The sequence below is a fragment of the Canis lupus genome, chromosome 4, assembly GCF_011100685.1.
Source record: "Canis lupus familiaris isolate Mischka breed German Shepherd chromosome 4, alternate assembly UU_Cfam_GSD_1.0, whole genome shotgun sequence".
NCBI classification, from domain to species: Eukaryota; Metazoa; Chordata; class Mammalia; order Carnivora; family Canidae; genus Canis; species Canis lupus.
The window spans coordinates 60,019,835-60,032,395 of NC_049225.1; the positions used below are offsets into that span (position 1 = coordinate 60,019,835).

The 12,561-nt window shown below is 42.5% G+C and overlaps 1 protein-coding gene across 1 annotated transcript in view; it reads left to right on the plus strand.

Moving 5' to 3' along the window:
- PDE6A (phosphodiesterase 6A) overlaps positions 1 to 12,561 on the plus strand; it is a 59,908-nt gene that overhangs the window by 876 nt on the left and 46,471 nt on the right. Inside the window, 3 exon segments of the mRNA NM_001003073.1 lie at positions 6,804 to 6,956; positions 7,695 to 7,784; positions 8,340 to 8,480. Coding sequence (NP_001003073.1) covers positions 6,804 to 6,956; positions 7,695 to 7,784; positions 8,340 to 8,480 — 384 coding nt within the window.

Consider the following 12,561-nt stretch of genomic DNA (forward strand, 5'->3'; position numbering starts at 1 on the left):
CAAAACAAGGACATTTTTTTTACCGTCTCTGCAGTGCAGTGATCAAATTCAGGAAATGTAGCATTGATGCGCTACTATTTTCAAATAAATAGTCCCGATTCAGTTTTTGCCAGTTGCCTCAATTACCCCCAGATAGCACTATCTCTTTGGTCCTCTCAAATCTGAAACAGTTCCTTGGTCTGTCTTGTTTTCCACAATGCTGATGTTTTTGAAGGGTACAGGCCAAATACTTTGTGGAAATGTCCTTCCATTTGGGCTTTGTGTCTTCATGATTAGATTCAGGTTGCATGTTTCTCTCAGGAGTATTGTAGAGGTGATATTGTGGTTATCTTTGTGCATTTCGTTAGGAGACGTATGATGGATGTCTGTCTCATCACTGGAAATGTTAACAGTGCCACTTGGTTAAGCACTTGACTTTTGTTTCTGAGTCTAGTGTTCTGTGGGATTCTGCTGGCAGCTCTGATAAAGACCTCTTTGATCACCAGGACAAAGCACTTCATACAGCTCTCCACATGGCTCTCTACCCCTGGCCCAACTCCTACTTATCCTCTGGATCTCAACTTAAAGGTCACTTCTTCCAGGAGGCCCTCCCAGACCCCTCTGTTACAGTTTCCTTCCTAAAATCATATATCATAATAAGCCTGGGGGCCAGGGACCATGCCTGTCTTATTCTCCACTTTATCCCAGCAAATGTCTGGCACAAAGCAGAGGCTCGGTAAACACTTGGCATTAAAAAATGTACCATCAAGTAATTATACTTAATTCCTTTAACTCCTGTTGTGCCCAAAATGTTTGCTCTATGAAAGCAGGGCCCAAACCTGGTGAGCAGCACTGACCAAACCAGGAGCCTGTGTTCAGGAATTTCCAAGATGCAGCCTGGACATTTTGTGACTTTGCTCACCTTACCTCTGGCCTTATTTCATATTAGCGGTCATAAGGTTAAGAGGGGAGAGAGGAAGCTTCAGAGATTATCTCATCCAACTGCCTTATTTAATGGTTGAGGAGTCTAGAGTCAGGAGAGCTTGAGAAGGGACTTGTCCAAAGTGACCAACGAGTTAGGGCAGAGCCAGGACTTCACATCCACAAATCCAGGAATTCAAACAAGTTATTTTTTGGACTTGGGTTCCTTGGCAAGATAAAAAGCACAGACTTCAACCTCCATGGGAGATAGTTTTCTTTGAAATACACTGGGCTGGATCTTCCATGGGGTTCATCTGTCCCTTGTTTCCCCTTGGACATCCAAGAGCGGGGGGAGGAGGGAGGATGGTTCTGCCTCCAGGAGGCTTTCAATGGGACTGGAATCTGTTGTCCCTTCAACTCTCTCTGGACTTGAATTGTAGCCAACATGGACCACCAGTCTTATGACATAACTGATTATCCCTGTTTCACAGATGGTGAAGCAAAAACCCAGAAAGGTTAATAACTTGCCCAGAGCCTCTCTGACAGAAAGTGGTGGAGCAGGTATTTGAACCCAGGCACTCTGGCCTTGTGCCCACATTTTCCACTGCTCTGCTATTCTATCCTTCTTCCTTATCTGTAAAATGAGGGCATTGAACTAGGTGCTGTTTACCAGTGGTCATTTCAATTCATATGGCAGAGAATTAAGAGGTTAAGCCTTGAGGTCACATCTGGGTGTGAATCATGACTCTGTAACTTTCTTAGACCAGTGCCTTGGCATATTGTTGAGCCGTCTAGGCTCACTTCCTAATTTATAAAATGGGGTGAGAATACCTACTGTACAGTGTTGTTGTAGGATCAAAGGAGAGAAAGATTTCTCATCTAGCAAAGTTCTTGGCACATTGTAGTGGCTCCTATTGGCAGCTCCTGCTCCTTGTTGTTATTATTATTATTATTTTGTTGTTGCTAAGGATCTATTCTAAGGGATGGACTGTACTGGGTCTGTGGTGGGATTTGGAGAAGAATCCAGTCCCGCCCTTCTGGAGCTTTCAGTGGGAAAAACAGAAGAGAGGTGCTGACAGTTTCTGTAGATTCTGGTGTTGAAGGACTGAGCATTTAGGCTGGTGCTCTGATGCTAACGTACTCTAGTGCAAGAGTTTGCTGAGCCCCTGTGCTAAGGGATCACCCAATATTTCCTGCTCAAGACCAAAGTTCACTCTGGAAGTAATGTCTGCACTTACCTGGAAGCTTTCAAGCCTGGGTCAGTCTCCCTGGTTGGTGACTCAGGCCTGAGGGTGAAGTTCATCCAGGATAGTAAGCCTTGGTACCTACTATTTGCCTGTGTTTGTTCCCTTCTAGAGAAATCTTGCTCTGTTCGGGACTCTGGAGAGTGACTGGAGGCTGGGTGGAGGAGAAGGAAGATGGTATAGACTCAGGTCTGGGTTGATCCTGCAACATAAAAAAGTGATAGCCTTCAGCACCCTCAAAAAACTTGGGGCATGGTTACAATCACTGGATTTTTGAAATGTGAAACGATGAATGAAGAATCTCCCCAGGGTTGTAATATAACTCCCCATGTCCTAGCAAATTCCTGCTTAAACTTGGGATCTCTTCAGGAAGACTTGCCATTAGGGTTGCCAGATGAAATATGGGATTCTCAGTAAAATTTGAATTTTAGATAAACAAAGAACAATATTTCAGTATAAATATGTCCCATGCAATATTTAGGATATACTTGCAGTTTAAAAAGTATTTACTTGAAATTCAAATTTAACTAGACATCTTGTGTTTATTTGTTAAATCTGGCAACCCCGCTAGCCCTTCAATATTTGTGTGTTTTATTCTTCAACATTTCTCCTTAGGAAAGCCCACAAGGCCTGCCTATTCCTGTCTGGTTTATTCACCACTGGTCCCCAGATTCTAGTCCAGGGCCTGGAACAGAGTGGGTACTCATTACAGATTATTGTGTAAATTAATAAATGATGGTCCTTACCCAGTTGGCTATGATATTGAGATTTATAAAAAGAAGTATTTATTTGGTCTTTGTCCTGGTTCCTGACACAGAGCTCCTGAGACTCTTATCATTTCCTGAGTAATAGGAGCATCTGACACAGAGCTTCTAAATTCCTTAGAATTTCCAATATATTAGATGGTTTTTTTGTTCTAATGAGGTGACTTTTGGGCTCCTGGATGAAGCCAGTCACCAGAAAGATCAAGTCATGATTAGAAACTTGGAACCCTCAGCCCACCTCCCCATTCTCTGACAACAAGGGGATGGGCTGGAAATGGAGCTAATAATCAATCATGCAGGTGTGATAAAGCCTCCATAAAAATCTGAAACATCAGAGAGTTTCTGGGTTGGTGAACACATGCATGTGCCAGGAGGGTGGCACACCTCAACTCTAGGGGACAGAAGTGCCTGCTCTCAAGGGCCTTCTGGATCTCACCTTATATATCTCTTCATATGAAAGCTTGTCTATATCTTTTATTCTGTCCTTTATCATACAATAAACCTGTAAACATAAGTATTTCCCTGCATTCCATGAGCTGTTCTGGCAAATTATCAAACCCAAGGAGGGGGTCTTGGGACACTGCTATACCCAGCCAGTCAGAAGCATAGGTGACAAACTGGGACTTATAATTGGGATGTGAAATGCCAATGGGGGCAGTCTTGTGGGATTGAACTCAACCTGTGGGGTGAGATGCTGACTCCAGATAGATGGGGTCAAAACTGAACTGAATTGTTGGACAGTCAGCTGGGGTCAGATAACTGGTCGGTGTGGGAGAGACACCTACATATCTGGTGTTAGAGTGGCATGAGTGTGTTACTCGTGTGAGACGAAAGGAGAATAGGGAGTTTTTCCAACACACGACCATTCCCATTTCTCAAGACTGAACCTGAGAGCACATTTCCAGAGACTCTCACAGCTATTGTCCTTCCTTGCATGGGGGACCCAGAACCCAGCATTCTAGACTAGGAGAAAACCTCAAGGAGGACCCACTCCAACACTCTGATTTTACCAAAGGGCAAACCAAGGCTCAGAGAATCTTCAAACTACTGATAATGTACAAATTGACCCCCCGAAGCCCAAGAGAACAAGTCCCTCTCTCCCCGTCACCCATCCTGTGGGGACATCCTTCATGTTATGGTTTGAACTGTGGGTTCAAGTTTTGCATGATGTTCCCAGTATCCTGGAAGAACCCAGTGAGGACAACCCCTTCTTTCTTATTGGTCTTGGCATATCCAATACTTCTCACAGAGCCTATGCTCAGCAAATATGAATGAATGAATGAATGAATGAATGAATGAATGAATGAGTCAGTGTATCAGTATATAAACCAGTGAATGAATGGCTGTCCCGCTTACCAGCAAGGGAGCTGTCTATGTGATGGTTCTATGTGACAGCGCTGATGTGTGAGTTAATGAGATAATAGATTAAGTCGTCAGGCTTGGGGCTGCATACATCACTATTGCTCCATAAAAAGATCTCACATGGGACACAATGGAGCTTGGCCCCATGAAGGTTTGAAAAGAGGAATTGGGGTTTTCAGGAATGAGAAGCCATCTTCTCATTGGAAGATGCTGCATTGGAATAGAATTTAAACTCTTTACAGTGGCCTCCAAGGCTCAGCCGCATGGGGCCCCTGACCACCTGTCAGACTTCCTAGCCCTCCACTCTGCCTCTCCCTCGCTGTGCTTCAGCTATGCTGGTCTTTCTGTTTCTCAGATGGGTCAACTCACTGCCCTCTCCTGGCCTTTGCATTCTCTGTGCTCCCTGCTTGGAATGCGTTTCATCCACCTGGCTCCCCTGAAACATCAGCCCTCAGCGTGGTTCACTCCCTTGTTTGCTGCTGTAACCTCAGAGTCTAGATCAGTGTCCAGCATAAACGTACTCCACGAATGCTAACTAACTGAATGAGTGAATGACTCTGGGTTTTCCCTAAGCTGGGCATCTGATTCCCAGACCTTAAAATAAACAGTTTGAGCTAAATGGCTGCTAAGGCCCCCTCTGCTTCTGATAATCTGAGGTTCTGTGACATGATCGTGTAGAGCACTTTCTATGCTGAAAATACAAGGATGGCAATGATTGTGCAAACACCAGTCAGTCGGCAGCTGTGTTATTTGTGAGAGAGTTCTGGAATTCTCAGTGGGAAAGAGGGTTCTGGTGGCTTAGTAACATCTGTTTCAGATGTAGGTAAGGCTCAAGTGTTGCTTTCCTTGATAGAAGTGAATATTGCAGACTGAGCTGACTTCGTGAAATGAATCTGCGCATGCCCCACCCAGGCCTGTGTTTAGGGATTTATCAGTGTCCTTAGAGAAAGACATGGAAAACCCTTCATGGCTAATGCCTCTTTAGAGATTTTGCTTAATCTTCTGATGCTAATTCAAGCAGAGCCCTACAGGTGTCTCTTAATTACTGTACTCTTAACCTGGTTTGAGACATCTTCACTGACAACACGGCTGTTGCCTGTCTAATCCCACTCCAACTGGAAGAAAGCCAAAGATGCAGAGCATTACGCTCTGAATTTCTCAATTGTGGGAAAGGTTCTGCACACCCAATCCTAGAAAAGCTATGTGAATCAGCTCTGTGAAATACACGTCCTTTCTCAGAACAGCATGAACTGTGCATATCTGGGCTGGCTTGTGTACCAAGCAAGGCCTATGGTCGGGAAAATTCATAGTGCTACCAAGAAACTGAAAGGTGGATTCTTTTGGATTTAAGACAATTCATGCTCTGTCTCTTCTTTCTGACCACTGCCCTGTGCTGGCCTCCCAGGCTGCTTTAGGGGTGGGGGGAGTCGGGATGTGTACTTCTCTGTACTCTCACAGCTTTGAGCCAAGCCCTGTGTCCTGTATTACTATTATTGATTTGACTGTGAGCTGGCCTGAACCTTAGTATCCCCAGCACTCAGCACAAGGCCTGCCATACAATGGGGCTTCCATGAAGATCTGCAGAATAGGGATACCCATTGGACAGACCATGCTGTGCTAGAATTGCTCAACAAGCTGGAAGTGCCAAATTCTTTTTTTTTAAAGATTTTATTTATTTATTTGACAGAGAGAGAGAGAAAGAGGGAGAAAGAGCACAAGCAGGGGAAGGAGCAGAGTAAGCTGCAGAGGGAGAGGGAGAAGCAGGCTCCTGGCTGAGCAGGAAGCCTGATGCAGGGCTGATCCCAGGACCCTGGGATTATGACTTGAGCCGAAGCAGAACTTAAGTGACTGGGCCACCCAGATGCCCCAGTACCAAATTCTTTTGTTCGATGACCAAAATGCAGGTCTAACCTCACAGAGGCTTCCCTTAAAGACAGCAGAGCTGAGGGCAGGTTCTGGAGTCACACACACACACACACACACACACACACACACACACAGAGTATGTCATGTTAACCTGCTTGAGTCTCAGTTTCCCTTTGTAGAGAATGGGCTACTAGCAGCCCCCATCTCATAGGATTAAAGTGAGTTGATGCACATAAAGCACCACACGTGATACCTGCTAGCAGTGGTGATTATTATACTCACTAAAGTCTTTTTCTCACTCAAGTTTCTATTTTGGCTAACTGCCATACACTCAAGAGAACCTCCTCTAGCCCTCACTCCCCAGGCAAAATCAGTCTCCCCATCCTCAGGTTTCCACAGGGCTTTGATCGTATCCCCTTCACAGTCCTTAGTAAGTTGTATCTCAGACTTTCTCCTACTGGAAATTGGAGGCTTCCAGGGCAGAAATCACCCCTGATGGCTTTACTCTTGCTGAAAGAAGTATATGGAAATATCTTAACTCTCTTGTCAACAAGATAATAGTGATACCCTTCCTCCCACCTCCTACCATGGGCACATGGGGCTCTGGGCTGGTTTACTATCTTTGCTCTTCCTCCAGCCACCCATGCCTGTCTCTGTCTTCCTTCAGGATGAGCATTTCTGTGACTTTGTGGACACCCTCACTGAGTACCAGACCAAGAACATCTTGGCTTCCCCCATAATGAATGGGAAGGACGTAGTGGCAGTAATCATGGCTGTGAATAAAGTGGACGAGCCCCACTTCACCAAGAGAGATGAAGAGGTAAGAATGCTTCAGAAACTGCTGGGGTGGCCACGCTAGCACATTCTCCCAACTTGTGAAGTTCTCCGAGCCTTGTTACTTGACCTGGCCTTGGTTTCCCCATCTGTAAGATAAGGGGGTTAATCTGATGCTTTCTGAGGGAGGCAGGACAGGGTAATGGTTAGGATGTTGGGGTCCGGAGCTAGGAGTAGAGATAATTGTCCTGGCTCTGCAAATACCTAGCTGTTTGATTTGGGCAAGTTACTTAATTTCTTTAAACCTCAGGGGGTTTTTGTTTGTTTTTGTTTTTGTTTTTCCTTTAAGTAGGTTCCACTCCCAACATGGGGCTTGAACTCAGGATCCTGAGCTCAAGAGTCAGGTGCTCTACCAACTGAGCCAGCCAGGCACCCCTAAACCTCAGTTTTCTTATCTGTAAAATGGCCCTAGTTTTACATCCATCTCTTGGGGTACTTGTGATGATCAGATAAGATAACATACCTAAGTGACTTATCACAGGAACTGCAAACTCAATAAATAATACTGATTTTTTATTAATACATCCTGTGAACATTGACATTCTACATTCTATGAGTTTTACATTCTAACAATGCAACATTTTATGAGTCAGCATTCCACGATCCATCTGTGAAAATTGCCTCTGATGCTTTTAAAGTATTCAAATATTTGCTGAAGGTAGAAGTGGCCAGAGGAGGAATTTCTTCTTCTCACCTATTACCCCTCGTGCTGTTTGATTTCCAGATTCTTCTCAAGTACCTCAATTTTGCAAACCTAATCATGAAGGTATACCACCTGAGTTACCTACACAATTGCGAGACTCGGCGTGGCCAGGTAAGGGGCTTGGTTCAAGGGAATGGACTGACCATGTCTTTTTACTGAAGCATTGATGTGGTCAGGCTGGAAAGGCTGTGGTGATAAAAGTGCCTGGGAACCATCCTAGAGTGTCTGCCCAACATCCCTAGTGTTAGTAAGGTGGACACTAAAGCTGTATCCCAGAATTATTATATGCACAGTTTTCAAGTCAGGCAACTTAGATTAAGTTATTAAACCATTTACAAGCCCTAAGACCCTACCACTTCCCCTGTCTAAGCTTCAGTCTCTCCCATTTGAAAAATGAGGCTTATTATTATTATTATTATTATCAATAGTAAATGAGATAATGCATGTAGAACACTTATGTTCAATCAATATTTGTTATTATTATTCTTATCAAACAATCTGTGAAACAAAAGAAATGGAAAGAGTTGGATCCAATATTTCAGCTCTCTGGACTTCAGTTTCTCCATCTGTAAAATGGGGATAATTATCCTGTCTCTGTCTTGGAGTTATTGTGAACCACTGCTTTGTGTCTCAAAAACTTTGACTATGTTTTTGTACTTTGTTAAGATACTGCTGTGGTCTGGGAGCAAAGTCTTTGAAGAGCTTACGGACATCGAGAGGCAGTTCCACAAGGCCCTGTACACAGTCCGGGCCTTCCTCAACTGTGACAGATATTCTGTGGGACTCTTAGACATGACCAAGCAGAAGGTGAGAGGGCTTTAGAAACAGACATCTCCAAGAACAGGTTAAATATACAGTGGAGCCTAGACTTGTGTTGCACATTCAGTTCATAGGGAAGAGGCAGGGAGGATGTGGCTAGTTGCAAAAAGGTCTTCACATTGAAGTCTTTTATACTGAAGAGTGATGCACCAAACTTTAAAGAGGAAAAGTTGACCAGGGCATGAGTGAGTGAAAACAACCTGGTCTTCCCTGGTCCGTGGCAAAAGAAAGCTTGAGGAGATGGTGACGGGGAGTGATAAAGAGGTTCTACATAGGGTGAAAACCAGAAAGAAGAAAGTTGCCAACTTCACGAATTAGAATTGTACCCAAACCTTCTCCATGGTTTGTCAAGCCTCCAGCTCACCCGGGCAGTTGAAGTGGAGGCAAATGATTGGAACTGGCCCTCTGGACACTCAGGGGGCAGATCTGTAGAAGCTAAGGATTCAGAGACTTATACAGCCCCTGCAATATTTTTCAGCCAGGTTTTCAACCCAATCAGTTTCCCCATTTTCCTTTCTCTACCTGTCTCTGCTTCCTGCAGCTAATCATTTTCTGCCTTGAAATAGAGTTCCAGAGTTATCTAGATTTGTGATCTCTAGTTATCCTAAAGAGCCATGATCCACGATTCCTGTCAGTTTCATTTTTGTAGGGCTGTGTGCTGAGTGTGGTGCACAGACCAATGCAGACCCTCCAAATATTTAGTTTGATGATTCAATGAATTGCAGAATCTGGAGTTGGAAAAGACTTTGGGTCTAGTCCAGAGGTTCCCAGACTTGATTCAGATTCTTCTGAGGAAATGTTTGATAAATGCTGGATCACATTTCCTGATAGTTTGCTTTTTTTTTCTTAAACTTAATGCTTGTGAACATCTTACCACATTAGTACATGTGGATTCTTTTTAATAAGCCTTTATGTTGAAATATAACATATATACTGAGACGAGCACTAATTATAGGTGAATAGGTCAATGAATTGTACAGAGAGTCTCCTCATGTAACAACAAGATTAAGAGATAGAACATTACTAATACCTCAGAAGCCCCTTGCCTACCCGTTTCCATTAACTTCCATACCCTCCTCCCTAAAAGTGACCACTATGGCCTTTAATGACTTCATTAAAGAAGTCTCAGGTAGGCCGTGAGCTCAACAAACCATGGGGAAGGTTTATACCCACCTTCGAGGGCATTTTCTGAGAATTCCTGAAGTTGGCAACTTCTTTCTGGCTTTCACCCTGCATAGAACTTCCTTATCACTCACCTTTAATGCCATGTTAGTTTTGCCTGTTTTTCAACCTCCTGTATACAGAATCATACAAATACATATTCTTTTGTATCTAGCTCCTTTTGCTCAACATTTTGGTTGTAAGATCCATCTTTATTGTTCCACATAGAATTATTTCATTCATTTTCATTCTTATGGGATGTTGCATTATAGGAATAATCCTCAAAGTATTTATTCATTCTACTCTTGATGGGCATTTGAGTTTTCAGGTTTGGGCTATTATGAATATTGCTATATTTTTTTAATTTTATAAATTTATTTTTTATTGGTGTTCAATTTGCCAACATATAGAATAACACCCAGTGCTCATCCCACCAAGTGCTATTATGAACATTGTAGTACATATCTTTTGCTACACAGTTGTACCCATTTCTGTTAGATGTTTACCTAGGAGTAGAATTTCTGGGTATTAGTTTTAACAGATACTGCCCATCTGATTTTCAAAATTATTTTACACTCTCCCTAGCAATGTATGAGGGTTTCCTCCCAACATGTCGTTATCTCCAGTCTTATTAATCTTAGCCATATTGGTGGGCATGTGGGTATTATCTCATTGGGTATTAACATGAACCCCCCTAATGACTGATGAGGTTGAACACTTTTTCTTGTTTATTGACCACATGGATATCTTCAAAAGAAGTACCTATTCCAGTCTCTCTCCATTTTGAAAATTCTTTTGTCCTTTTTAATCTTAGGCTTTGTAGGCATTCTTTATACATTCTAGAAATGGGTTTTCTGTGGAATACACACATTCTAAATATCTTCTCCCACTCTGTGTTTTCATTCTCTTAATAGTATGTTTTGATGAATGTAAATTCTGAATTATAATGTAGTTCAATTTATCAATCTTTTTTTTTTTAATGGTTATTGACTTTTGTGGCCTATTTAAGAAATCTTTTCTGGCCCCAAGGGAATAAAGATACTCATCTATGTTAACTCTAAAATTTCATTGTTTTAACTTTCACATGTAGCTCTATGATCTACCTGGAATTTTTTAAATGTACAGTGTGCAGTAGGGTCAATATTAACTTTTTTCCAAATGGAGATCCAATTGACCCAGCACCACTTACTGAAAAGACCATTCTTTCTCCACTGTCCTCTTGAAAATATCATCTTTCTCTAATGTACCTCTGTCATCAATCAAGTAACCATATATATGGGACACTTGAGTTTTGGATTCTGTTAAGAAGGACTTCCCCAACATTAATATTATAAAGATAATCTGAAATAATCTGGTATGCTTTGATTAATATATTTTAATCTTTCATTCATCTTGAAATTATGAATGTGTATGGTTTGAGGTAGGGGTAAACGTTGTCCCTCACTCATTTTTCTCCAGTTAGAGAATAGTCTACCCTTTCTCCACTGTTTTAAAATGCTACCATTTTGATATGCCATGTTATCATATACCACATTTCCATATACTCATGGGTCTATTATTCTGATTTTTAAAATAGTTCTGTATGTGATTTTTGGTGCAGGTGGGCTATCTACTGATTTTAGGGAACCTCTGATTCTAGTGTAGATATCCATTTGACTTCTGCATACTTATGAACCAAATACTTTGCTAAATATTGCCTAGTCCAGCAATAAGTCCTTTGACACACCTTCAGGAAGTAGCAAATGAATAAATTAATACAAATGAATTGTTCTTTCTTAATCAAAAGAATTTCTGAATAGTTGAACTCAAAAGGTGCTCACACCCTAAAGGATCTGGCTCCAGGTGTGGGCTACTGTGTGTGGTTGTATTCTGTTTCTCCTGAACTCTCTCTCAAAAAGGAAAGTCACATTTAAACAAGAATATTCTGACTTAGTCATCCCCCAAATATGGAACAATCTAGCAATTAGAAGTGGGCTGGCCTGCACATAATCATTCTAACGACTTGCCCCCTCAGGTAGCTAAGCTCTTATCTGAGCTATTGACATTATGAAAGAAGTCAATAAAACCACTGACTTGTATATTTCAACTGGGTGAATTATATGGCATGTGAATTACATGTCAATAAAGCTGTTTAGAAATAAAAGAAAGGAGAGAGATTGAGAATGAGGAAGACAAGCCTGAATACGCCCCACTCTCTGCCCAACCCCTCTGCTTCTCTCTGGGGCAATCTTCAAACCCACTCAGTGTTTGACACAAAGGCTGTCAGCCTGATGTATTTGCCTTTCTTCTGGGCTCCTCTAACATTTTTGTTCTTTTTCCATTCCTGTTTTGGTTTTTACCCTGTCTACCTGATATATTTACTTGAGTACTTGATTGTCTCCTCCAAGAGATAGCAGGTTCCCCCAGGGCATGAACTCTGCCTTATTTGTCTCTGTGCATCTAGCAGCAAACATGTTGTGGGGCTTACGTAGACTCCCTCCTCACATTTTCACCCAGAATTTAATTTCTTCCTGTTGTGTAGTCAAGACAAAGAGTCCAACTGGGCAGAAGGTTGAGGACAAGGAGTTTGAATTTCATGATGACTTTCTTCTGCTTGTGCTCTGGATGATATTAGAATAGTAACCCACTGTGTTCAAATGAGAAAGAGGCCAAAAGCAGAAGGGCTTAGCATCCTATCTATGATGACCCAACACTAACAGATCACTGTACCTAAGCAGGAACAGATGAATGAACAGAGAGGGCAGTGAAGCATGGAGGTCTCCTGTGCCAGGCCCAGGAAAACCAGCAGACAAGTGGCAAGGAAGAGCTTGTGCAGTGTCCCAGTTTTTTCTGAGGCTGTGTGTCCATGCGGTGCCTTAGCTGGACCTTTCTCTCTTCCCTATCTGTTCCTTTGCCAGTTGTTTTATGG